A 27,486-nucleotide genomic window follows, 5' to 3' on the forward strand; every position below is an offset into this window, starting at 1 on the left:
CCCTATTTGGAGTAACTGAGAAATTTGCATGTGAGCCTCTAGTCTTTGTAGAGGAGGAATGTCTGGCATGCCTTTGAAAGGAGGCAAGGTATGGAAATAAAACCTGTAACCGTGGTGAATGATATCCAGAACCCATTTGTCTTGGGTAATTAAATCCCAATTTTCTTTGAAAAGAGACAGTCTTCCTCCTAGAGGTGCCGCCAGGCGAGAAGGTACTGGCAGCTGAAAAGGCAGGTCATTGGGTCTGCTTACGAAAGGACTGACCCCTGCCCTCACCAGAAGTCTGAGCAGGTGAACTCCTGTCCTAGGCCTAAAAGCACCTTGAGCTCTGCCCCTACCACGCCTAGACCTACCCCTAGACTGGGAATCATAAGCAGGATAAGTCCATCCCTTAGCAGGCCAATTTCTACTAAACTTCGGAGGCTGCACCTGCAAAAATCCTTAACAGTTTGCATAGACTTAGCCTTGTCCTCCATCTTCTTTAAAACTGCTTCCACAGGCGAACCAAACAACACATCAGACTGTAAAGGAGCATCCAAAATCCTTGTCTTAACATGCTCAGCTAAGTTCTGATCTCTCAACCAGGCGTGCCTACGAAGAACAGAACCAGTGGCAGCCACCCTGGAGGAGGCCTGCACAGCATCAAAACCACATTGCAAGGAATGTTTACCCACTTGTTCAGACACATGAACCAAATCCTGCAACTCTTTACACTCAATACCTTCCGCCAGAGCATCCACCTTAGATTTCAACTGTGAAAGAAGATAATTCTGATATTTTAACATGTGAAACTGACAATTCAACGCCCTCATGGCTAAAGTGGAAGAAGTATACACTTTCTTTCCCCATCTATCCAAAGCCCTTGCCTCTTTATCAGGAGGGACAGGATTTTTAACAACTGAGGCCTTCACACCTTTAGGCCCCTGAGAGACAGTTTCCGGGTCTGCCCTAGGACTCTTAAAAAGATACTTATGAGCTTCAGGCACCCTATAATACCTATCCGGTTTAACTGGGGCAGGAGGCAAAGAATCCGGATTCAGGAAAGCCTCTGCAAAACATCTTCCACCACATTCAAAACAGGAGGTATAGCTAAAGGCCTGTGCTGGGGTAAAACAAGAATTCCTAAGCCTTTTCCTGGAATCAGAGAAATCTTGACCTTCCCATTTAAAATGCTCCCTCATGGAATGCAGAGTCTCTGAAAATGAAAAATCCTCAGGAGGGGAAGCTGAAGGAGTAGAATCATCCACATCAGAATCAGAATAAGGAGGGAACTCCTGCAAGTCTTCAGCCGAAGACTCAGAAGCCTCCGAGCATTGCTCAAAACTCTCAAACTCAGATTCCACCCTAGGCCTCTTATCAGGAGGGGGCATAGAACCCCTTATCATAGTAATCAAATCCTCTGCCATTTTAAGCATATGTTTCTTAGGCAAAGACCCTGAAGTACTAGGAGAAACCCCCACTGAAGCAAAACTCGGCCTGCCCCTCAAAGAAGCCTTGGAAACAGAAGGGGAGGCTCTGACCACCTTAGGAAGAGGGGGAAGAACAGCCACCTGAGAAGACCCCTCAGCCTGGCCTACTTCCTGAGAGGATACATCCTGTAACAGTAAAGTCTCTCCCTGAGACTCCAAAGAAACACCTGGCAAAACCTCCGGCTCCACTGAGCCCTCTAAAGAACCGACGTCCGGGACTGTCGGTTCCTCCACTCTAGGCTTTGCTGTTTTGTCCTTGCGTTTTTTTAGCCGAAGCCGGCGTCGGAACATCCGACGGCATTTTATAATTACAACGCTTCCCAAACACTAACCTGGCACAGTCTAACCTTCTCTTAATAGTGCGTTTGTTAAATCTAGCACAAGAGCGGCATCCAACAACGTCGTGCTCAGGCCCTAAACAAGGTATACACAAAGTATGGTAATCCCTTTGAGGTATCTGTTTCCCACAAGAAATACAGTTATTCACTTTTTCTGACATCCGGTTAAATACTGAGGCAAGAAAAAACCAAAATATTCCCAACGGGTACTTAGCCAACTTTGATTCGGTCTGAAACTCTGGCTTCAGAAACTTTCAGAACGCCAACCTGCACTCGCAAAATTGCTTCTGCATCGGACCATGCGGCAAAAAAGACTGAGGATATGACGTCGGTCATGCGCATTAGTACCCTGACGTACTGACGTCAGTCTAATGCGCCCTGACCGACGTCAGCCATATACTTTGGTATTCGGGCCGACTGGACAGCGGACTACCCAATAGTTAGGACTGCAGCAATGTGGAATGAAGAACATCACTTTCTCCACTCCTCAGGCATCCTCTGACTTTCCAAAATTTCATTAAACAATCTGGTTAAAAATTCCACTGCCATTTCTCCTAAGCAACTCCATGCTTCCACTGGTATGTCATCTGGGCCAACAGCCTTTCCATTCTTCATCCTCTTCATAGCTGTCCTTACTTCCTCCTTGCTAATCTATTTCACTTCCTGATTCACTATCCCCACATCATCCAACCTTCTCTCTCTCATTCTCTTCATTCATCAGCCCTTCAAAGTACTCTTTCCACCTACTCAACACACTCTCCTCACTTTTGAGTAAGTTTCCCTCACTATCCTTTATCACCCTTACCTGCTGCACATCTTTCCCAGCTCTAGCCAATCGGTACAGGGCCTTTTCTCTTGCTTTAGTGTCCAATCTCTCATACTACTCTCCATATGCCTTATCCTTAGCCACCTCTCTCTTTGCCATGCGCCTCATCTCCTTATACTAGTGTTTACTTTCATCTCTTTGAGAGTCCCACTTCTTCGCCAGCCTCTTCCTCTGTATACTCTCCTGTACTTCCTCATTCCACCAACAGGTCTCCTTGTCCTCCTTCCTCTGTCCAGATGTCACACCAAGCACCTTTCTAGCAGCCTCCCTTACTAGGCTCTGCTGTAGTTACCCAGCTATTCGGTAACCCTTCACTGCCTCCCAGTGCCTGTCTTAACTCTCTCCTGAACTCCACCTCACAATCACCCCTTTTTTAACTTCCACCATTTAATCCTTGGCACTTCTTTCACACTCCTCCTCCTCTTGATCACAGTCATCCTACAGACCACCATTCTATGCTGCTTAACTACACTTTCCCGTCACCACTTTACAGTCTCCAATCTCCTTCAGACTGGCCCTCCTACATAGGATATAATCCACCTGTGTGCATCTTCCTCCACTCTTGCACATCACCCTATGCTCCTCCCTCTTCTTAAAATATGTATTCACCACAGCCATGTCCATCCTTTTAGCAAAATCCACAATCATCAGACATTCTGCATTCCTCTCCTTACCACCACACCTACCCATCACTTCCTCATCCCCTCTGTTCACTTCAACATGCCCACTGAAGTCCGCTCCAATCACTAGTCTCTCACCCTTGGGTACACTCACCACTTCAACTCATTCCAAAATTTTTCTTTCTCATCCATCGCACACCCAACTTGTGGAGCATATGCACTAACCTTCATCATTACACCATCAATTTCAAGCTTCATAAACATCACTATCAGACACTCTTCACCTCCAAAACACTCTTGGCATACTGTTCCTTTAGGATAACCCCTACCCCATTTCTCCTGCCATCCACACCATGATAGAACAATTTGAACCTGCCTCCTATACACCTGGCCTTACTTCCCTTCCATCTGGTCTCTTGCACGCACAATATATCAACCCTCCTTCTCTCCATATCAGCTAGCTCTCTCCCTATACCAGTCATATTGCCAACATTCAAAGTTTCTACCCTCACTACTACACTCCTAACCTTCCTCCTCTCTTCCTGCCTTCAGGCATGCCTTCCCCCTCCTCTTCTCCTTCGGTCAACAATAGCCTAATTTCCGCCAGCACCCTGTTTGCTAACAGTACTGGTGGCGGTCGTTAACCCAGGTCTCGACCGATCCGGTATGGAAATATGAAATGTTCTCCGCATAAGTCATTTGGCAGAGGTTTTACGCCAGATGCCCTTCCTGACGCAACCCTCCCCATTTATCCGGGCTTGGGACCAGCACAAAGAAATGCACTGGCTGTGCATCCCCAGTGGCGTACACTATTTACCCAATGCCCAAAATCTCCATATTTGCAATCTAATCTGGTTCACCCCATTTCCAAAGGAGGTTGAGATGTGTCAACTCTCACCACATCTCTCTATTCAGAGCCACTTTCCTCTACAGTCTTCAGCAGGTGTTCTCATGCAATGCATCCAGTTTTTGGCTGGATGTAGCCTCCCCTGGCTTTCTTCTTATTTCTACTAAATCTTTACTGAAATTAAGTGACCAAACCACTGTAATGTGTTTTGCTCAACAAGCAATGCAACGGGTGCTACTTTAGTTTCTGCTTTGATTACTTCATTTTTTCATCTGTCCTACAATGTGCATCCTACTATCCATCTCAGGCCATGTATAGTCACCACCTCACTCCATCTGTTCTGCCTTCAGTGCACAGATTTTGAGAGCCATACAGAAGCACTGTTCTCACCACTCTTTGGCATAGTGTACTCTTCAGCTTCTATGCCACTGTCAGAACACTACCGCTTGACATACTGTCAAGTTGGCTGCAGCACCTCTGATTATAAGACTTCATATTTCAACCGCACCTCCTAAATACTTGACACTGTTAACCTGTATCATTATTTTCCATTCTACCTCAACTGTCAGCTTCTATACTTCCTCATATGCTTCTATGATCACTCTTCTGTACACCGTTTCATTCCATGTTCATGCAGTTTTACATTTTAATCCTCTATCAATTACTGAAGCACTTGCTTACAGCCTTCTTGTAGATTTGTGGCACAGCATCCTCTGCACACAGCAGCTTTGCTTTTTACCAGTCCAGAAACTTTATCAGACATTTATCTTGTTTTACTTAAATGTGTTAACTTGTACAACTGATCAGACACCCTCTTTTCAGTGGAGATCCATGTAGAAAAACTCCAGGATATTAAGACATGAAAAGTAATCTACCAAACGTTACACATACATTTACTGTAGCGCTTTTGTTTTGTTCTAACAAGGGATGAAGGATAGCACAGATAGACATCCCTCTTGTACTACAGTAATGCTGATGGCCCTATTGGAGGACATCCATTCAGTCAGGAGAATGAATAATGAAAAGATCTGAGAGTTGGGCCAAATGCTCTGTCTTCAGTAGCAAAGTACCAAGGTGCCACTAATCCTTTATTTACCACATTTGTTTACCGGGAAAGTCCACTGGGCCCAACAGAGCCCATTTTCAGTGGAGGCTCGGGGAGAAAAGCTCCAACAAGAACACAGATGCAGAAAATACTAAACATTAACTGGCACAAAAGTAGATAGTGTTATAGATACGATTAGAGTAATATATATACAATATATACATAAAAGCACGAATTTTGTTGGCTACCAGACGAATTCAGAGAGGTATAATCAGATACAGTAATCAGCATTACTGTACCAGTATCGACGAGTGATAAAAATAATTATGATAAAAATACCATCAGTCAGTAGTAGCAAAAAGCACAAGAGTTAAATTATCAGGTAAGGAGAAAGATAGTTTAGAGAGCAGGTACATAGCCAGGAAGAGTTGAAATGATTTTTCATTATTTGTTTGAAGGTGGTTTACTACTAAGGTGGTATTACTACTGTAACAGTGAACAATACAACGAACATATGAATATCACCCCAGAAGCTCCTTTTGTGCTGTCTAGGACATCAGTTCAACAGAGAGAGTCCGAGACTGATCAACTAGTGGGCTACGTGCTCAAGCTCTGGAAATGAAACCAGAACGGTAGACAGCACTTTGTTATGGGAGCCTTGTGATGATAGGTAGACACACCCCATGAAGAGGAGCCCCTGAACATACTGTAAGACAAAGAGCCCTTTATGCTTTCTGAACACAAATGGGATTTCCAAACCCCTTTCCCAGCATCATTAGCAAGCCAATTTTTGCCTAAGTTACATAGATTCTGATAGCAGTTACGGAGAGTCTGTCTCACCTGTACTACTCATCCCCAAAGTCTAAAAAAAAAAAAAAGTTCATTATTTTCCATGGTTTCAGTATTTACCTGCAATTTCTGTTTCACGTTTTTCTTTTTTCACTTTAACCTTGGGAACTTCCTGCTCCTCCTCAGCTTCCACCTCCTCAAATTTGCGCTTTTTTGGGACTGACGGAAGGGTAGAATCCCCTGAGGGATCATATGTCCGAACTTCACTGCACACAAAAAGATAAAACATTGACACAAATTAACAGTGTCCATTCTTAAGCTGCTACATCTTGCAAACGTGGAAATTAAAGTACTGTACAAATGTGAGTACTTACTCACTATAACTGTAGGTGTTTGACTAAGACTACTGTGGCAGGATGATTCATTTCATATAGGACTAGAGCCATCCAACCCATGCTTTATTCACATTTGTTGACCGGGAGTGTCCGACTGGACGTAGGTCCATTTTCAGCGGAGGCCCGGGGAGAAAAGCTCCACAGTTAAAATAAACAGACAGTAGTTACATTGGATCACATAGCAATTAACAATTTGATTAACATAGCAATTAATTACAAACATATTTACAGATGAAGAACATAGTAGGCAACTAGAATTTTCATCTGCGAAGTACATAATTAGAAGTTATGTACTTACCATAACGTTCCATCTGAGTAGGTGGATTCATTTGTCTGCAACCTGTGGGTATGGATCCGACATCGGATCCGAACCAGCATGGTTTATCCAGCTATGGATCCGAGCTCCTAGCTCCTCCCCTCACCCATAATGCCCTGCTCTCCCGACATGACCTCAGATCGAGTTTGCCCTGCACCAACTACCCTAACCAAAGGGCAACACCCTATGCAGGAAACTGACAAGGCCAGGGGGATAGGAGGGCGGGATGGTTGCAGACAAATTAATCCACCTACTCAGATGGAACGTTATGGTAAGTACATAACTTCTAAATCTGAAGTACAGAGTCCCCAGCTACCTGAATCTTGGGTGGCCATCATGGAAGGATATTCCGGAGCACCGCGGAGCCAAAGGATGCTCTACCTCTAGAAGTGACGTCCAGCTTGTAATGAGTAATAAAGGTATGAGATGAAGCCCAAGTGGCTGTTGAACAAATGTCATCCAGAGGAATCCTAGACTTAAAGGACGCTGAAGTAGAGACAGACCAGGTCGAATGAGCATGGACTCCCTCCGGTGCGGGCTTCCCAGAGGCTTGGTACGCCAACAGAATACACTGAGAAATCCAGCGTGACAAAGAAACTTTGGAAATTGGTTCACCCAGATTGAATTTGGCAAAAGAAATGAGCAACTGGTCTGATTGCCTATGACCAGCTGTCCTATGAAGGTAAAAACGAAGCTGCCTGTGAACATCCAAGGAATGCAGCTTGTATTCGCCTTTGTTTTGATACTTAGTGAAGAAAACAGGGAGGTTGATGGACTGAATAATGTTAGCTTCCGAAGCTACTTTAGGAAGAAAGGATGGATTGATCCTTAGGTACACCCGGTCCGGATGAAAAATCAAATAAGGCGGTTTCATGGACAGGGCCTGAAGCTCTGAAACTCTCTTAGCCGAAGTTATGGCTACCAAAAAAGCAGTCTTAAAGGATAAGTATTTAAGATAGACTGTGGCTGCAGGTTCGAAGGGGGGAGCGGTCAAGGCCTGAAGTACCAAGGAAAGATCCCACGGGGGAACTGTTTCTTTGACGGGGTCTGAGCAAAAAGGTGCCTTTTAGGAAGGTTTTGCATAACTTAGCCGACATGAGACCCTGAATCGTGTCCAACATGGTAATGAGATATGGCCGCCAGCTGAACTTTGACCGTGGAACTACTGGCGCCATCATTAAAGAGAGTAGTAAGGAAATCTAGAACCAAAGGAAGGGGAACCGTGAAAGGATCTAGGTCTTGCCGCTCTGCCCAAATGGAGAAACGCTTCCATTTACTGCGGTAAATTTTTCTGGTAGAGGGCTTGTGGGCCGCTACCAGAATGGCCTTAACTGGGGACGAGATACCAGGAGTCCAGATTAGGAGTGGAACTGGAGCAGCCAAGCAGTCAACTTCAGGTTGTCCAGGTTCTGAGTTGGCAGGTTCGACGGGTGTGATATCAGATCCGGAATGGGATCTAGAATCCAAGGTGGATTCACTGAATGAGACCTTAGGTAAGGGAACCAGATCTGTCGAGGCCAGAACGGGGCAATGAGGATCATTCTGCACCCCAACAGAGGCGCTTTCTGAAGTACTTGTAGCATCAGAGGTAGAGGGGGGTATGCGTAAAGAAGACCGGGAGGCCAAGCATGCACCAGAGCGTCTCTCTGAGAATCCCCTGGAGGGGGGATTAGAGCGAAAAAACTGTCGCACTTGGTGTTTAAAGAAGAAGCAAAGAGATCACAACAGGGAGTCCCCCACTGTGCGAAGATACGTTTCGCTACTTGAGAATTGGGAGACCACTCGTACGGGGAGAGAATGGTGCGACTGAGCTTGTCCGCTAGGATGTTGGTCCGACCCAGAATATGCGTTGCGATGAGAAAGCGGCTGGTGGAGATCGCCCATTCCCACACTCTCATGGCTTTTCGACATAAAGGGTAAGACCCGGTTCCCCCCTGTTTGTTGATGTACCAGACCACAGACATGTTGTCTGATTGAATCGCAATTGTTCCCAGGGGAAGGAGGGCCTGAAGTGCTCGCAACGCCAAGAGCACCGCCCTCATTTCCAGAACATTGATATGCAGAGAGGTCTCTGAATCGCTCCACGGGCCTTGGACCATCCGGCCCGCAAAATGCCCCCCCCCCCACCCGAGGCGGGAAGCGTCCGTGGTCACCGTGGCGAGAGGGGGAGATGCACAAAAGGGGCGGCCCCTGTGGAGGTCCAGAGAATGGAGCCACCACAAGAGAGACCGCTTGCTAGCCTTGCTGATTGCAATGGGATGATACAGGGGGAGGGAGAGAAATGACCATTGCACGTGAAGTGTCCATTGAAGCACCCACATGTTCAAGCGGGCGTGCGGAAGAGTAATCGCTGCCGCCATAGACCCTAGCGCCCCCAGGATCAATTCCACAGGTGTTGAGCTGGAGTGAAGGATGGCCCGCACCTGGAGTTGCAGATTCCGAACCCTGTCGGTTGTGAGAAAGGCTCTTAAATTTCTCGTGTCTAACCTGGCTCCTATAAATTCTATTGTTTGAGTAGGGACCAGGTTGGACTTTTCTATGTTTACCGTGATGCCTAGCTTGGGAGCTAGACGAAGGAAGGAGTCAATTGCCAGAGAGTTGATGCCTTGTTGGGGCAGTGAGAAGCCAGTCATCTAGGTACGGAAAGACCTGCACCCCCTGAAGCCTCAGGTGGGCCGCAACCACTGCTAACACTTTGGTGAACACCCTGGGGGCTGTGGTGAGACCAAAGGGAAGGACCCTGAACTGGTAGTGACTGGCTCCCAGCCGGAAGCGAAGAAACCTCCTGGATCGTCTGTCCATCAGAATGTGGTAGTACGTGTCCTTGAGGTCTATAGAGCACATCCAGTGATTCTCCCCTAGAAGGGGGAGGATGGACTGCAAAGTGACCATCCGGAACTTCTTTGGGAACTGACAGGTTCAACAGGGACAGGTCTAGAATGGGTCTTAGGTCCCCCGTCTTTTTTGGCACTAAAAAGAACCTGGAGTAGAACCCTGATCCGATCTGGTCTGGGGGGACGGGCTGGATGGCTCTTTTTCTCAGCAGATGGCCAATTACTGCTGAAGCGGCCTCCCTCTGATCGGGTGGAAGATCGGGGAGGATTTTTAACTTTGGGACATGAAGAAAGGGGATCTTGTAACCTCTGGATATAATCCGGAGTACCCAGCGGTCCGATGTAATGGACTCCCATGCCGCTAGGTGCTCCGAGAAACGTCCCCCGACTGCCTCCAGAGTGGAGCAGTCAGGCAACCCCTCAGGGTTGCTGCGTGGGCCGTTCAGAGAAAGGTTCCCTGGACCCAAAGTTCCTGGGAGCCCCTCTGCCCCATAGGGCGGCGCCCCCCCTGTCCTCCTCTGCCGCGGAAGGACTGGTTATCCGGAGCGGGTTGGGAATGCTGCGACTTCCGGAACCACATCTTCTTCTGGCCCTTTTGGTTCCTAGAGTAGGACCTCTGGGGCACAGAGAAGCGGACTCCGACGGCAGACAGCGTCTTCCCGTCCTTCTCGCTCTGAACCAAGGTATCGCGAACAGTCTTGCCAAAAAGGGCAGAACCGTCAAAGGGGGCGTTCGCGAATGACGCCTTGAAGGGCTCCATAAAATCGCAGTGGCGGAGCCAGGCCTGCTGTCTTGTGACTAGGCCCGCTCCCGCAGCTCTAGCGGCTCCCTCGGTAGCGTGGGAAAGTAACCGTATAGAGGTGTTAGTCACAGAACGAAGAGTGGCCATACGGGTGGAGTGCATAAGTTTGTCCTCCTCCGATATGGACTCTGAGGGGGATGCAGCGTATTCCTTGATAAGATCTCGCTGCATCCTAATGACGTGTGCCAAATAGTCGAGCGCCCTCACTGAGAAGGTCGCTGAACTAAAGATTTGCTTCACCAAACGGTCCATCATCAGAGACTCCTTGCTCGGGGGATGGACTGAGGGACTCTCCTGGGCGAGTTCCCTCTTAGTGGCTGCTGCCGACAACATGGCATCTACCGGGGGTCCCTTGCTCCAGTGGGCACGGTCAGCAGGGGGGCTAAGGATCCTGTCGGGCCTCTTAGGGATTGGCTCCACGGTGTCCGGGTCCTTCCACACTCTGGTGGTAATAAGGTCCACCAGGGGGTCGGCAGGAGGGGACACCAAAGAGGTAGACGGGCCCGCTTCAAATGCCTCCAAGAACACTGACTCGTCCGAGGAAGACTTTGGGACAGACCACCCACCTCTAATCCGTAACATTACCATGATGTCTCCGAAGGAGACATCCTCAGGGGGTGATCTTCGGGAGCTTTCCCCTTCCTCCAAGTCAGTGTCTTCGGTCAAAGACTCGGGAGAGTCTATGTGCCTCCTCTTACACGAATGCTTGCGAGGTGCTTCCTCGGGGTGGCTGTCAGAGGAGCCCTCACCAGCAATGTCCAGAACCACAGGAACTGCTTGGGGCAGTGAAGCGGGCTGTCCCAGTGGCCGGGTGATGGAAGCCTGGCCCAGAGCAGATGGAGTGCGGGACGGAGCCGAAGCAAGGGCCGGGGGTCCGGATGCCCTCAACAGAGCCTTCTCCACTACATCAAAAGCAGAGGGGGAGCCAGCCTCGACAACAGGATCCGAAAGTCAGATCCCCCTCAGATCCGATGAGCGGATCGGAGCCGGCGCCGAGCCCCTCGGATCCGAGGGACCAGTGTGCTCTGACAAGGATGGCGCAGAAGGCACACAGAGTCCCACGGATCCGAAGCTAGGGCCAAGGCTCAGAGAGGTCGGATCAGACAGACTCGAGGGCAGGGTCGGATCCAAAGTACCCAGTACTGTCGGCGCCGACCCACCCGCGGCTCCGAGGCTGCCCGGCTCCGGGCGCTCCGAACCCGGGTAGCGGGTCGGAGAAGGAGCAATGGGCTTAAAAAAGGGGGTCGAGCTCCCCCCCAGAGGGGGGGGGGGGCAGAAGCACTCCCATCTGCATCTGGGCCTGGATGAACCTTCGCATCATCCGGTCCAGATCAGCATCGGAGAGGCTGTAAGTAGACCTCGACGAGGCTACCGAGGTAGGCCTTGAGTGCCGCCTCGAAGGAGGTCGGGTCTCCTCATCCTCAGGCTCCGGTGAAAAGCACGGGGACCGGAGCCGAGGAGAGAGCCAGCAGCCAGAGAGGCCGGAGGAGAAGCCCGCTTAGCCGGCGGGGCCGAAACGGAGGCCTCGGCCCGCCGCTTGTGGTGCTTCTCTCTCCGGTCCTTTTTCCTGGCTTCCCTCTCCTCCGACCCTTTGGCGGGAGTTTGAATCCCGGGTGGAGGAGGGGGAGCAGGCAAGGCAGGTACTGCCGAAGCAGTGACCACCAAGGGGGCGGGGGCCAAAGCCGAGTCTGGGGGCAAGAGTCCCACCAAGACCAGCTTCGACCTCCGCTCCTTCAATGCCCTGGGGTTGAACCCTGCAGAGATTGAACACACTGAAGTGAGGTGTTCAACCCCAAGGCATCGAACGCACAGTGTGTGGCCATCAGCAGGGGAAAGCTTATGGCCACACTCGGAGCACTTTGAAAAAACAGCCTTTGGGGCCTCAGACATCACTATTTTTTTTTTTTTTTTAAATAGTAACAATAAATAAACTAAAACACTCACACAAAGGCCCCAAAAAAAACACACACACACACACCAACTACGAACCAGCGAGGGGAGGGTAAAAACTATATTGAATTAACCCAAAAAAGATATAAACAGAAGGGAAACCTATAACTTTCACACAACTTAAAAGTTTTAAAACCCTTTAATAAGAATACTAAGACTTAGCTTTTGGAGCTCTGACGACCCAGCCTTTACCATGCGTGGCAAACTAGATCTGAGGTCATGTAGGGAGAGCAGGGCATTATGGGTGAGGGGAGGAGCTAGGAGCGCAGATCCATAGCTGGATAAACCATGCCGGTTCGGATCAGATATCGGATCCATACCCACAGGTTGCTGACAAATGAATTCTCCTACTTCAGATCAGACATTAACAAATGTAACAATAAGAAGTTCCTGCTGTATAATAAGTACTAGGCTTATGAGCATCTGAGCTTGCTAAAAATCAAGGTAGTTAGTGGGGTGGAAAGAAAGGAAGTGGTTGGATGGGGTGGGTGATATTAGAGTGGGAGTCGCAAGGGAATAGCCAGCACGAGTTTAGGTGCGTTTTTAGTAAAGTTTTGAAGTGGGTGCATGATGGTACGGAGGTAATTGTGGGTGGGAGGGAGATCCATAATTTGGCTATGGTGCAAGAGAATAGTGCTTCACCAGCAGAGTTACTGGCTTTAGTGATCTGTAAGTGATTTTTGTTGCTGGATCTTAGTGGTCTGGTGGTGCGATAGGGTTGGAGTAGATTCTGGAGGGATGGGATATTTAGTGGATGGTTTACTAGTTTGTGGGCGAGTGAGTTGATACCATTGAAGGAGGTGAGGGAGTTCAAGCCAGCCCGGTTCAGCAAGTGAGAGACAGTAGTGACTACGGGTAGGATGCCCCTGTGGCAAATTTGGTGATTTTGTTGTAGCAGGTTTCTAGCTTGTTTAGATCGCATTGCCTTAGGTTGTTATATATTTGAGAGGCATAAAGTAGGGTGGAGATAAGGTGGGAATTTGCTTTTATCATTTATTTTTTAGGCACAGGGGCCTGAACATGTGGCCTGGGCATCATTTTTTTAAACAGAGATCGAGATTTAGGCCTTAGTAATGAAGGCGGTGTCGATTTAATATGCAAGTCTGTAAGCATGAATACACCCTCAGAAGCCGGTGCCTGCACAGCGGCTCTGGACCCATCTAAGGTAGAGACTTGCCCTACAGTGCTTTCAAAGGTCTCTGCATTAGATACCCTTGCCACACCAGGGACACATGGTATAAAGCAGAGAGTTTTTTTTTTTGTGAAAGACAGGCCACCAAAAACTGCTGCAACCACACACTCAGTGTGTTAGAGGGTATTTCCTGACCTCAAGGAAATCCTGAAACACAGCTATAGAAGGTACCTCTAAGGGGTATATGACCCTCTTCCAGGAAAAGAGTAGAGGGAGGCATTCTATACTTGAGCAATGACCATAGTTATATGGGCATATTCACAAAGTAACATTCATCTTACAGATCATTATTACAGTACAACACATGGGACAGAACACAGTAACTTTGCACTTTTCTTTAGAAAGGAAATGTGTAAAGGAACAATCATGTCCAGGGAACTTTAGGGGCATCAGTCTTTTAAGCCTCACTACAAGGTACCTTGGAGCAGAACTGTTCCAGCTGTCACAGTCTGGAGGCAAACAGATCTATTTCAGGAATTCCCCATATAACATCCACTTAACAAGCACCTGCTCCGGATCTGCTCAGCAGGTCTGCCACTATATTGTGCTCTGAAGGAGTAAGATGTGATGAATTGCCAAGTCACATGAAATGAGTCAGTCACATAGAAAGTAAGATTTTGTTCCACTCAGTTTTATACATCAAACATACATATCCCCTGCCACCACCCTTGTATCATTCATAACCCCAGTCTGCCAAGTACACTTCTACTCCTCACTGCACCTCATATTCAGACTTGTGTGCTTCCTAAAATAACCTGCGGGGGGGTTGGTCTTTTTTTTTTTTTTTTTTAATGTCCTCCCCTCCTCCTCTCTCAACTCTCCTGCTGCTCATTTACTCTTCCACTCACAGTTAATAGGGTTTGCACTCCTGAGTAGAAATGTACCTTACCCAAACCTCTTAAAAATCCTCATTTCTCTTACCAATTTCCTTTTGACTACCATATTCAAACACCAAAGTACACACACACACACAATCCTTTCCCCTCACTTATACTCTTCACTGCATGCCATATCCACTCTCACCTGCTTATACAAATCGATCCATCCCTTTCAAGCCATCCCGTTAAATCTAACAAATTTGTGTACAAGTTCATCCCTATAATAATCTTGCTCCTAAAGCAGCAACAATGAATCTAATCTAATACCTGGTTCTTCAATTTTATCTGGTCTCTTTCTTAATGCCCACAGTATCAAGAAAACAGAACTAGACAGCACTTTCAGTCTCCACCACTCTGAACTCGTAAGCTATAACAGAACCTTGGTTCAAACCCACTGATCTTTCCATCAATGACTTGTTCTAGTTCTACACCTGGAGGTGGAACACTACTGTTTTTTTTAATCCAATTTAAATACCCAACTCTCAGCTCAGAGCAACACTAGCTCAGACTCTTCCTAAATGGCTACCTCTCTGTGTGCCCTCACTTAACTTTCCCATTCATCTTGCTGTTGCTCACTTTCCCTGCCCCCTTAGCCAAACTCAAAACACTTCTGTATGAAATTACCTCCTCAAAAACAATGCCAAGAAACTTCAGTCTCAACCTTCTTGGCACTAATCAAAATATCTTAAAAATCTGTAAGGACTTCAAACTCAAATGGTCACTGAACCCCACCAAACCAAACCACAACTCTCCACTCACTTCTTGATATTATTGATGATAATCTTAACATTTCCCAAATTCTCATTTCACCCCTTCCTCCAGCAACAATTGTAAAGTCAACTTCATTATCTCTCACCACATAAACAATCTCTCAAGTTCCAGAACTTCAATTTTTCTGTACCCCATATTCAAATTAGATATTCATAAGCTCACTAAATCTTATGCTTTCATGAACTTCCTGTCAACACTCATTAGTAAAACATGTTGTATTACTCATTCAGTCTATTGCAACTGTCTCAACTTTAATTATCATTGAATTGCTAGTATAAATCCATTATATGCACAGATAAATTTCATTCAACTGGACCCCATTACTAGTCAGTGTGCCTCGCATCATATATCGCATCACAGCCTCATATCCAAACAAATCTCCTATTTTCATTTATAGAATTTTTAATCATCCTGTGAAGTACTGTTTAATGTATTTTTCCACCATGTGACATGTAAATGCATTATTTTGTAAACTCTATTGCATGTACATTTTTCCTTTAATTTTTTTTTTACTTTGTTACTTGCTATGTGGAGTTCTGCTCTGGACCTCTGCTGAAAATGGGTACTGCCCCGTCAGACTTTCCTGGTAAACAAAAGTAAAATAAAGATTATAAAAAAAAAAAAATCTCAAAACTAAAGACCACTTTAGCCTCATTACGCATTCTCAAACTAAAGACATAACTGCAGCATTCTCCTCACACAAATTCTCACCAACCTCCAGGACTTGATAAATCCCCTAAAACAAGTAGATGACATGTAAACTAAATGCCTCCTTAGTCTTAAGGACAATGCCTGACATACTTAGAAAACAACCCATCCTCAAACCTCCAGGCAACACTATATTAAGCTAACAAATCTATCTTAACAGGAAATCAGACAAGTCACATTATGAAAAAGCATCAATAATCCCTTTTCAACTCACCTAAATTCTGTGCAGAAGTCAACTACCTGACAGGCCACATTAATCCAGCTAGTACCCAAGAATACTCATCTCACCTCACAGCAGATGACCTCAGCCTCCACTTTAGTACAAGTCCCATTCCAGATCCCACTAACAGCCCCTCACCTCCACTAACCCCCCCCCCTCTCACTTTCCATTATAAAACTAAACTGGTTCACTTGCTGTTCCTGACAATTTTTCCCCACAATTCTTAATCCTATGCTTGATATCAGGAAAACAGCCACTGTTAATCCCCTCACCCCCCCCCCAAAAAAAAGTCATTCTGTACTGCCAACTTCTATCCCATCCCCATTCTTCCCATACTTGGTAAAAACCTTGAAAAATTAGTTTACAGTCAACTCACCCATTTACATCTCCCAATATAATACACTGTCCACAAGACAGCATAACTTTTGAGCTGGTAGGAAAACTTTTACAGCACTCTGGACACTTACTCCTCAATGGAGCCATGTTTATTTCATTTAACATTTGTTTACCGGGAAAGTCCGACTTGGAACAAAGCCAATTTTTCTGCGGAGGCCTGGGGAGAAATGCTCCAGACGAATGTCTTTATACTGTGGGAGGAAACCGGAGCACCAAGGAGGAAACCCACAAACTCAGGGAGGACAAGCAGACTCCGCACAGAAGGCACCCCAGCAGAGAATAGAAATGGAGAACCTCTTGCTGTGAGGCGTCAACGCTACCGCTGCACCATCCATACCCCACAACAGCTTTCAATCTGGCTGACCATAACATTGTCAGACCACTTAAGAGAAATTGGAATTAGTCCACATTAAGCTCTCTGGTTTAAAAATGATCTAATCGGTACTTCCCTGTGCAGTTTCAGAACACCCTTTCTGCTTCTAACCCTCTCCTTAAAGGAGTTCCACAAGACTCCATTCTGGCTTCCCTTCTTTTCATTTTCATTAATAAACTACCAATGGATCTCCCCATACCTCTCAGCCTGGAAACATCAAAAATCTGGACAAGGCCCATGGAAAATAGGTACAAATCTGTATGCTGATTAACAAAATGTGCATAAATAATTATGTAAACCCACCCACTCAAATGGAATTGTGGGATACCAACTTTCAAATGCAAACTGAAGAACATACAACCAAAATATGGCACCAGAGTCCCCCTGCAGCCATTCCAATGTCCCATTACCTGGCTATTTCGCCCTATTTACCATAAACACTAATGTGTGCATACTACTTTACTAATACAATGATTATTTCGATTTTAAATTTTACATTTTACAGCACAATGCACAAACACTAATAGACATATGCTAAACAAAGCAACATTGTCTCGCAATGAAAACAGACTTGGCATTAAAACTTCACTGCCCTTGAAACTCACACTCACTGAAGCATCATTGAAACCCACACCACATTCAAAGCAAATGCATCTGGGCAGTGGTGGATAAAGATTACTTTGGGCTGTTTTCAAATCACTGGCCCCTTGCACACAAAACAAGAAACATGTAGGTTTTCTTTTATACACCTTCCTGACTATTAAATTATATTCCTTGAATGATACAGCACACTTGCTATAGCGCATTTTACATTTACTGTTTGAACATTTTTCCAGTAGGCTGTAGGCAATGAAACAAAAACCGCCCAATTCAGAACATTTCCATCATAAAAGTCTACTTCCACGCCCACACTATAAACAGTATGACGGTAGTGTAAGCCACAGGCATCTTGCACAGCTTCTCGCACTTATTTTCAATTTCAGTTTGGGGAGGGGGGAGCGTACAAAAGCCAAAAATCAGGACGCATTTTAAACATTGCTTGTATAAATTTTGGAAAGTTGCTAGAATAAAATGTCACGTTACCACCATGCATTTCACTGGCAAGTCTTGAACCCACGACCCTGTGCACTACAGTCAGAGCAACATACCACTATGCCAAATCTGCAGTTTCCTGAAAGATAGGAAGACTGAAACTTAAATGGCCATCATTTAGCAAATTCAGTTCTCACTTCTTACCATAGCTCTCAACCCTTAGCACAAAAAACCTGGACAAAGCCAATAAGGGGGGAATACAGCCCCAAAATAGGGACACATTTCAAATACTGATCTTATAAACTTAGAAAATTGCTAGACTAAAAGGTTTTGTGTTACCATTTATTTTCTGAAGAATATGAAGTCTGAAATTCAAATGACTGCCATTATTTAATAATGGGTTCAATCCTGCAGTGATTTGCCACAAAATCCTGAAAACCACCGATTTTGAGAAAGAGATCAAAATTATGATGCACAAATTTACAAGTGGTGGTGGCTAGGGACCTTAGGCTCTTTTTACCTTGTATCCAAGTTACAGGGTTTGAGCCAGAGTACCTCTAGCCACCAGATGTATTACAATGGGGGCATTTTCACACACAAAATATTCACTGTACAGAAACATAACCCTGTAAATATAACGCTGTGTTGACCATCCATGATGCACCCTAAGCATATTTAAGCAAACATAATGCAAGTGGAGAGCCTGATCTCTGTTTAATGGAACCAACAGTCCGGGCAAGAGGCACAGAGAACATTCAGTATTTGTTCACACTAGTGAATTAGCATGCACATTTTATTTGTACAGTATATTCTGTAGAAATGCAGGAAGAGGGAAAAATAACTTGCATTGTACAGCCATACAAGCCTTAGGTTGAACGTTTTAGCTTGATTTTCAAAACACTGGTGTCAGCTACAGTCCACAAGGATAACTAACTGATTATCTGCAAGTTTATAAACTTTCCATTCATAGTGCCATATGTTTAACAAAACTGCAGACTGGTTCTGTAGAAAGACTTCAAATGTATTTTTCAGTAAAACTGCTTTTACTTTACCGATTAACTTGCAATCATTCTGAATGCAACAAAATGACAGAAATGATGTCTAGCCTGCTCCTGTCCTGCTAGCTCCTAGCTTTTCTCTTCCCAAGCATTCAAAAGTAACAGAAAAAGCACCATTTAACCTACACTCTAGAAATAAATAAAACTAGCTCTAACGTCACTATGCCGCCTCAGGACAGGGGGCGGCAAACCTGGGGACAGTGAACCGATTTGGGGAAAGATCATATTCTTTCTCCAGTTAGTAAGTCAGTTTACGTAAATCAGGGTCACAAAGCAGCAGCAGCATAAACCAGCACAGACACACACACACACGTGCGCACATAGATGCGCGCACGCACACACAGGCACCCTTTCCGAACAGAATTCTTGTTACAGAAATGAAAATAAGTTTCCTTACTTCTCTGTTTCGCTTGTACTGCACAGCCAGCCTTTCCGTTCCCGCATATAAAATCCTTTCCGTTCCCATGCCTTCTAAATCCAAGCATTAGAACAGCCAGGCGAGCCTTCTAAATAATTCCATTCTCCTGGAGTGCGAGTAAATAATTCTGCTCGCAAAGCATTTGAAACAGAGCCAAAATATGTCTGCAAGCTCAAATCTGACAGGCTGGTAGCCCTGACGTCATCACGTCCATGATAATGTCAGCTCACAAAGCGCGAAACAAAGAAAAAAATTGGAAATTGAGTGCCAGTCGGGAATCCTGGCACCCCATTATTTGGACCCCAAAACTCAGTAAAGAGAGTAATTTGGTAAAGTTGGGAGGTATGGATCTCCCTTAACTCTCCCTCTCACTTTATGACCTCCTCAGCCATACAACTAAAATGGACTTTATTTCTGTCATCAAAAGGTTTAACAGCAAAAAACTAATGATGAGCACTTCCAAAACTAAAGTAATGCTGTTTGGTACCTTCCCCAAATGGCACAGCAGAAACTGGCACAGTAGAAACTGGCAATCACTTATCAATGACCATCTTGATAACCCCACTGATCAACTCATCTCCATCAAATACTTTGGTATGTGGTTTGATCCTACGCTGAACTTTCACCAAGAACAAATACGTAAAATTCCTTCCTATTTTGGTCTCGTAAAATTTCTACCTTTCTCTCCATATAAAATGGAAATGCCACAGGCACAAAGCATTCCATTAGCCCAGCTTAAATATGGACCTTCCAAGAGCTAAAGCAGCCTCAAAGAAAAACTCCACCACTGAAGCTATAAGCAGCTGCCATTTCAGTACCCTCGCCTGTACAAACGAGCATCACTGTTATCACACTTAAAACCAGTGGGTTTCCTGTCCAACAATGTGCCAACCTGTTTCTTGGATACCAACTCTACAAACTTCAAAGAACACTGTCTTCACCTTGCCTCCAAACTCTTCAGATGACCGACTACTTGCAATTCGAGAAGTCTTAACCACTCTGGTCCACTTCTTCAAAGTCCCAGAACCAGGCTTCATCGCACTAACCATGCCTTCTACATCCTAGGCCCCAAATTCTGGGAATCCCTTCCTACTAATCTTAATGTTCTCATCTTGTATCCATCATTTTGTGCTTAGCTTAAAGATCACCGCAAGTCCACATCAATTTGCAAATGCTTTCTCTCTGGACATTTTTCCCAATTCTCCACACTCCCCTTTACCAGTCAGACATTTGTCTCTCTCATTACGTCCATACACTGACATCTCCACCACATACACACTGTATGTAATTAATTTCAATGTGCCTTTACTTTGGCTATCTTTTACAGTTTGCACTCTATCCCTTCACTAAACTCTCTTCTCCCTCCCTACTGTCACCACTCCCTCCTATGGTCCTCTGAACTGTGTACTTTATCATTACTGTTATTGATTCACTGTTCTCAACACAGAATATTTTGATTGAATTCATAAAACTGTCATTTACATTTGTCCGGGGCGGGTTGAGACTGAAGCATGTCCATTTGGATCATTGCTCCTCCCTGGCTACCAAACTGAATGAATAAATTACATATACATATTAGTATCTACATCTATATACACACACCAGCTTATAGATTGTAACTAGGCTAACTACCACTAGAGCCTTTACAAGCCTAACAGAGCACCCCAAACCATTTGGGGTCAGAGTACCATGGTATGGGGGGGGGGGGCACATTAGAATACTTCTTTTGCTGAATGACTTGGTTCAAAAAGGACACGGCGGCCAGACTGGGAATAAATTTATGATTTTCCATCTAGTTGTCAAGGTTTTGCTTGAATAGGGTCAGGGATGAACTCAAATGGATGGGGAGCCTACTCCATACTGATGGGATCCTTTGGGACACATCTACCCCTCCAGCATGTTCTGTTTAGAAAACAAGTGAAGTTCAGATCCCTGAATCTAGCGTTTCTGGTCTGGTCGATTTTGAGCATGTGAAACAGATCCATCAGGCCTGGGTCTGAGAAAGCCCTGAAAACCAGGAAAAAATCCCCTCTCAGCAGCCTGTAGGCGACTGAATACAGAGACAGAGCCTTTAGGCGATCAGTGTAGGACAGGGTATTCATGCCCTGAAATCTCCTGGCGAGAAACCTTTGTAGGCATTCCAACTGTTAAAAGTACCTGGCTAAATGCATGTCAAATGGGGCGCTGTATTCAATGATGGGTCTGATAAAGTGGTACAACTGCCTTGGACTGGGATGCCATACCCTTGCCTTTAAGGTGGGACAGACAGAATGAATTTTCTTCCTAACTCAGGTAGGTGTTGGTCAAAGGCTAGACTGCTGTCTCTATGTTCCCAGATCCCTTACAACTGGGGTTAACTCTTAAGACTGTTTTATTGCTTGAGTAATTAACTTGGGTTGATAGTTTCCCCAAAAGGCATTATATAATGCATTGAATTTTAGGCCATGGCTTTGGCACCAATCATTTGTAAATATTAAATGCTCTTGCAAGACTGTGTCTTGGGGGAATCTAACAGCTCCCAATTTACAGTCATCTGCAATCTTGGTGAGTCAAAGGCCTTGCGTGCACATACCACATTACAGTGATGTCTGCCATCACAAGAAGTGTGTCTGGAGACCACAGTTGGTTAACAGCGTTCATGGCATTTATTAAAATTACATCATCTCTTTCAAAATGATGCGACTGTGTGTTGGGGCTCCTTAACACAACATACCTTGACACCCTGGGAAACAGCACCCCAACTGAAATTCGAAGCATCTGTGGACACAACCTGAAAGGAAAAAAGTGACTCCTATTGCTGCATAGGACTTGATTGGTCCACTAAATGAGTGTTTACAGGGCAGAGAACTAGAAAAGAGGCTGAGAGTGCAGAGCCTAAAAAGACACAAGGAACACTTCATATGAAAAAGATGGTCTGTCTTGATGAATCATCAGTATGGAAGAGGTAATGAAATCTAGAGCTCTTAGGACTCCTTTTGCAGTGGTTATTTTCTATGGAAAAAGACCGAAGAAGCACTAACACTACATATGCATTTTTCCTGGGGAAGAAAAGTGACCAAACAGCAAGTCCTTGTCAAGAGAAGCATTTAGCATCCATGCTTTTACATCCTCAGGGAAGGACTGCAATCTTAACCAATTATTCCTTCTCATAACAGTAGCAGTTGCAGCTGCTCTAGAAGCAGCATCATAGGTACATTTGATGGTGTGACCCATAACATTAAATACATAAGAATTAGAAAGACTTGCCAATGTTTATCCAGTACTACTTAAAACAGAAAAACATAGTCATACTACTACATGACTTTAAATGCCAAGTCAGCAGAAGAATATACCCTTTTTCCAAACCAAACAGCAGCTCTGCTATCCTTATCACTGGGAACTGGATTAGAGAAGGGAAGGTTCTAGTACATTTGTCAGGATCCAAAAATAAATAAAGCAATGGAATTTTATAAAGATATCACTGGGAACTCAAACCTGTCTTAACCCTGGAGGCTAGAGGCTGGGAATCTGGAGACAAGTGAAGCAGCTAAAAAGGCCTCTTCAAGTGCCCTCAGAATGCGAGAGACAGCAAGAGTCATACGAGTAGCCATGTTCAAAAGCTCAAAGCATATTTTCTGCGAGTCAGAAACCTCTTTACTCCCCAACTTAAAGTCTTTCATTTTAGTAAGTGTCCTCAAAAAAGAAACTTCCTCACTAGGAAAGGCAAGTGCCATCTGCCTCAGATTTAAATCCAGTGGGTGAAATAATTTGAGAGGCATAATATATCCCATTCCTGGTCAGACCTGGACAACTCTTTCTCAGAAGGGATTCTTTTTCCAAAGGACTGGAAATGGGAAATTTTAGAGGGACCTTGAGCAAACGTAAACCAGTTCACCTGGTTATCTTTCTGACTGGAAAGGGTAGAAAGGGGAGTTTTTTTTTTTTTTAATGTTTCCTAGATGTTCAGGCGTATGATCTTCACAGTGGAAGCCAAAAGTCAAACCTATGTATATGAGCCATGGATGTGCATGGACACCCCCCCCCCCCCCACACCAAGATAAAAAATCAAGTCTAGGTGTCTCAACTCCCAGCTGTCTTGATCTCATATTTAGGCTTCTCAGATGTGTGGGTATCCTAAGCCATAACTACCTCCAAAATGGGAAACTCTAAAAGGCCCAGAATTTGGGGGACAATTCAAGGATTACAATGGAACTTTGGCAGAATTGTTGGTCTCAGACCAAATGAGACAGGACAATGTCCGTTTATCTAGCACACCTCTCCAACTCTCAGAGGTGGTCTGTGGAGAAGGACAAAGCCACTATAACCTCACTAGCCAAGTCACGTAAAGGTTAGTCTTCCAAGTCCTAGTGGAATTAAAAAAAGAAGTTACGTCTTACCATAAAGTTCCATGTGTTGTAGATCTTTATTCATTCATTACTGTTAGGACCTTGGTTCCGTCCTCGGAACAGACATGGACGTTACCAAACTCACGCCAGCCAAAAACTCTCAGCTAAGACTTTCCCACAATGTCCCCCTCAGTCTCTTCAGATCGGGTTTGCCCACCATTATAGTATAGAAATAATAGAGACATAGTAGGAGGCTCTGTGAGCAAATACCTTAACTAAGGAAATCTTAAAGTCCACCAGGAGTCCAGGGAGGGGGAAGGAGGGAAGGAAGTAATTAATGAATAAAGCTCTACAACACAGATGGAACGGTATGGTAAGATATAACTTCTTTATCTGATGTTATACATCTTTATTCATTCCTTACTGTTAGGACAGAGTCCCCAGCTACTTGAGTCCTGGGTGGCCCTAGGGAAGGACATTCCTGAGCACCATAGAACCAAAAGATGCTTGTCCCCGGAGGCCAAATCCAATTTGTAATGAGTGATAAAGGTACGAGGTCTTGCCCAAGTGGCTGCTGCGGAGATATCATCCATAGAGGCTCTGGAATGAAAACCCATTGAAGTAGCCATCGATCTAATAGAGTGCGGCTTTATTCCAGAAGGTAAAGACACTTTGTTCTGGTGGTAGATGAAAGTAATGGCGTTTCTAAGCCAAGAAGATAGTCATTTTGGAGACAGGCCTACCCAATCTGGGTCTTGCAAAAGCCACAAACAATTGTTCCGTTTTTCTGAAAGATTTAATTCTGTACAAGTAGAAATGATGTTGCCTAAGAACATCGAGGGTATGCAAAAGATATTCCCCTCTATTTGAATGAGGAAGGAAGAAAACAGGCAGGTCAATAGAATGGTTAATGGAAAACCCAGAAATGACCTTGGGCAAAAAGGAAGGGTCAGTACGTAGGGACACACTTTCCTATGAAAAATCAAGTAAGGTCTCTTGACACTCAAGGCCTGCAACTCAGATACTCTTCTCGCTGAGGTAAGGGCTACTACAAGTAGACTTTTCCAAGACAAAAATTTCATATCACATGAGTTAGAAGGCTCGAAAGGAGGACTTGTTAATGACCGAAACACCAATGTCACGTCCCAAGGCAATAAAGGAGCCTTGACAGGAGGTTTAACATGTAATACTCCTTTCAAGAAGGAGTTGCGCAGTATGTGTGACATAACAGAAGAATTATCAAATCCATTGCGAAAACTTGCAACAGCTGCTAAATGCACAGTAATAGTCTATGCTGAAGCTCCTGCGTGTAACTAGGGTAGTTGGGTATTGTAGGATCTTCTGAATAGGCATCGAAAAGGGGTCTAATGTTATGATCTTTGGCCCATGTAGAGAACCTAGCCCACTAACTAGAATAAATTTTCCTGGTGGAAGGTTTGTGTGAAGCCAGAAGAATCTCATGAACAGATGATGAAATATCAGGTATCCTGGGTATCATCGGAAGTGGAGAAACCAAGCTGTGAGCTTGAAATTGTGGAGATTAGGGTGAATCAGTCCCTGAGGATGAGATAGGAGACCTTGGGATTGATCCAGGATTCATGGGCTATGAATCAAATGAGGCCAAAGGAAAGGGAACCAGACTTGACAGGGCCAATAATGTGCAATGAGGATCACTCTGCTTCTCAACCATTGAGCTTTCTGGAGGAATTTCAGGATGGGGGGAAGAGGCATGCAGACCCGAGTGCCAATCGTGCGTCAGAGCATCCCTCGGTGACTCCCCATGAGGGGGGATCAGGGCAAAGTAGTTTCTGCATATATTGTTTAAGGGGGGGAAAGCAAACAGGTCGCAGCAAGGATTACCCCAATGGCAGAAGATCTGATACGCTATTATAGGACTGAGATCACTCATGAGGTATCAGAATGTTCCTGCTCAGATTGTCCGCAATAAGATTGGAACTCCTGGGAATGTGCGTTGCTATTAGAGAAATCGGTTGGAAGCCATCATCCAGTGCCAAATTCTCATGGCCTCCCAACACAGGGGATAAAGACCTAGTCCGGCCTTGTTTGTTGCTGTACCAGACGATTGACATGTTGTCCGACTGAAATGCAATGGTCCCGGAAAGAAGGGATGTGTGGAACGTGTGCAATGCCAACAGAACTGCCCTCAATTCGAGGACATTTATTTGCAAATTGGCCTCCATTGGGGACCAGGTGCCTTTGACCGTCTTTCCCTGGAAATGCCCCCCTCCACCTTAACAGGGGAGCGTCCGTGGTCACCTTGGCCCTAGGCTGGGGAAGGCAGAATGGTCGACACCAAAGATTTGATTCTGGCTGCATCCACCATAGCATTTCTTTCTTGCAAAGGTTTGTAAGGCGTATCATGTGGTCAAGTGGGTGGGTTAAGATCGACCATTGTGATGAAAGGAGCCACTGTACTAGTCTCATGTGCAGCCTCGCCAGTGGAACTAAGGTAATGGTTGCTGCCATAGATCCCAATAGCTGTAGTACAAAGCATGCTGGTACAAATGTCTGTGGAAGGAGGACTTGAATCTGGCTTCTTATTTTTGACAGCCTGTGAGGAGGAAGGAAAGCTTGACAGGACGTTGCATTGAAGATCACTCCAATGAATTCCTGTGCTCTTGTTGGAGACATCTGGGATTTGTCCATGTTGATCGTGATACCCAAGCGAAGAGCAAGGCAGTGAGTGTAAAAGAGACTGAGAATGAGAAGATTCCTGGTAGTGGCAGTAAGGAGCCAACCGTCTAAATATGGAAACACCTGGAATCCTTGTAGTCTGAAATGAGCTACTACGACTGCAATACATTTGGTGAACACACTAGGGGCTGTTGAGAGACCAAAGGGCAGTACGCTGAACTGATAGTGATTGGCTCCCAGCTGGAAGCTGAGAAATCTCTGGGAGCGTTTGTCCATCTTTATGTGGTAATACGCGCCCTGCAGTTCTACAGAGCACATCCAGTTGTCCTTCCCCAGAAAAGGGAGGATGGACTGTACCGTGACCATCCGGAGTTTTTGAGGTTTTATGAATTTGTTTAGTAAGCTGAGATCCAGGATTGGTCACTAGTCCCGTCTTTTTTTTGGCACTAAAAAGAACCTAGAGTAAAACTCGGATCCTCTCTGGTCTGGTGGGACTGGCTGGATGACTCTCTTCCTCAGCAGCTTTTCAATTTTTAAGGCTGCTGCCTCCCTCTGATTGGGTGGAACATAGGGGATTCGACAAGTCTGGGAGTAAGATCAAATGGGATATGACTGTCTCTGGATGTTAATTCTCTGCACCCACGATCCGTTATGAGTTGTCAGGACTGTAGGTGCAGGGAAAATCGACCCCCGACTGCTTCCAGAGGAAATCAATCGGGCCGCTGTTCAGGAGCGCTGGTAGGGTCGGCTGGAGAAGGAATCCCTAGCGCCCTGGTTGCTTGGACCCCCTTTGCCCCGAAAGGGGCATCTTCTGGATGAGTTGCCCCCTCTGCCCCAAGGGGATTGCTAATCACGAGTGTCAACGAAAGATCCTTGGGACTTCTTGAATAACAATTTTTCTCTCCTCTGGTTCCTGGAATAGGATCATTGGGGGTGGAAAAACGTATGCCTACAGCAGACAAGGTCTTTTCATCCTTCTCACTACGTGACAGTCTCTCTCAAGTTGGGACCAAAAAGAGAAGATTCATCAACAGGCGTGTTGACAAAGGAAGATTTAAAGGGATCCGCAAAAATCACACAAATGCACAGATAGATTCCAGGGTAGCCAGCTGAAAGGCAACAGTGTCACGCACCTCATGAGGTAGTACCACCGCCAAAGAAGCAGACATTTCTGAGATTAAGTCTGTTTAGAGAGGAGTAAAGTATGCCAGATAATTCAGCGATCGAAT

At 45.4% G+C, this 27,486-nt stretch overlaps 1 protein-coding gene across 2 annotated transcripts in view; it reads right to left on the reverse strand.

The window, feature by feature from the left end:
* NOP58 (NOP58 ribonucleoprotein) overlaps positions 1–27,486 on the reverse strand; it is a 581,042-nt gene that overhangs the window by 113,233 nt on the left and 440,323 nt on the right. For both annotated transcript variants that reach the window (XM_044075099.1, XM_044075098.1), the window contains one exon: positions 6,055–6,200. In XM_044075099.1, the coding sequence (XP_043931034.1) occupies positions 6,055–6,200 (146 nt within the window). The remainder of the gene's footprint in view (positions 1–6,054; positions 6,201–27,486) is intronic.

The sequence above is a fragment of the Protopterus annectens genome, chromosome 6.part0 (genome assembly GCF_019279795.1).
Source record: "Protopterus annectens isolate FY-2018-M chromosome 6.part0, PAN1.0, whole genome shotgun sequence".
Classification (NCBI taxonomy): Eukaryota; Metazoa; Chordata; order Ceratodontiformes; family Protopteridae; genus Protopterus; species Protopterus annectens.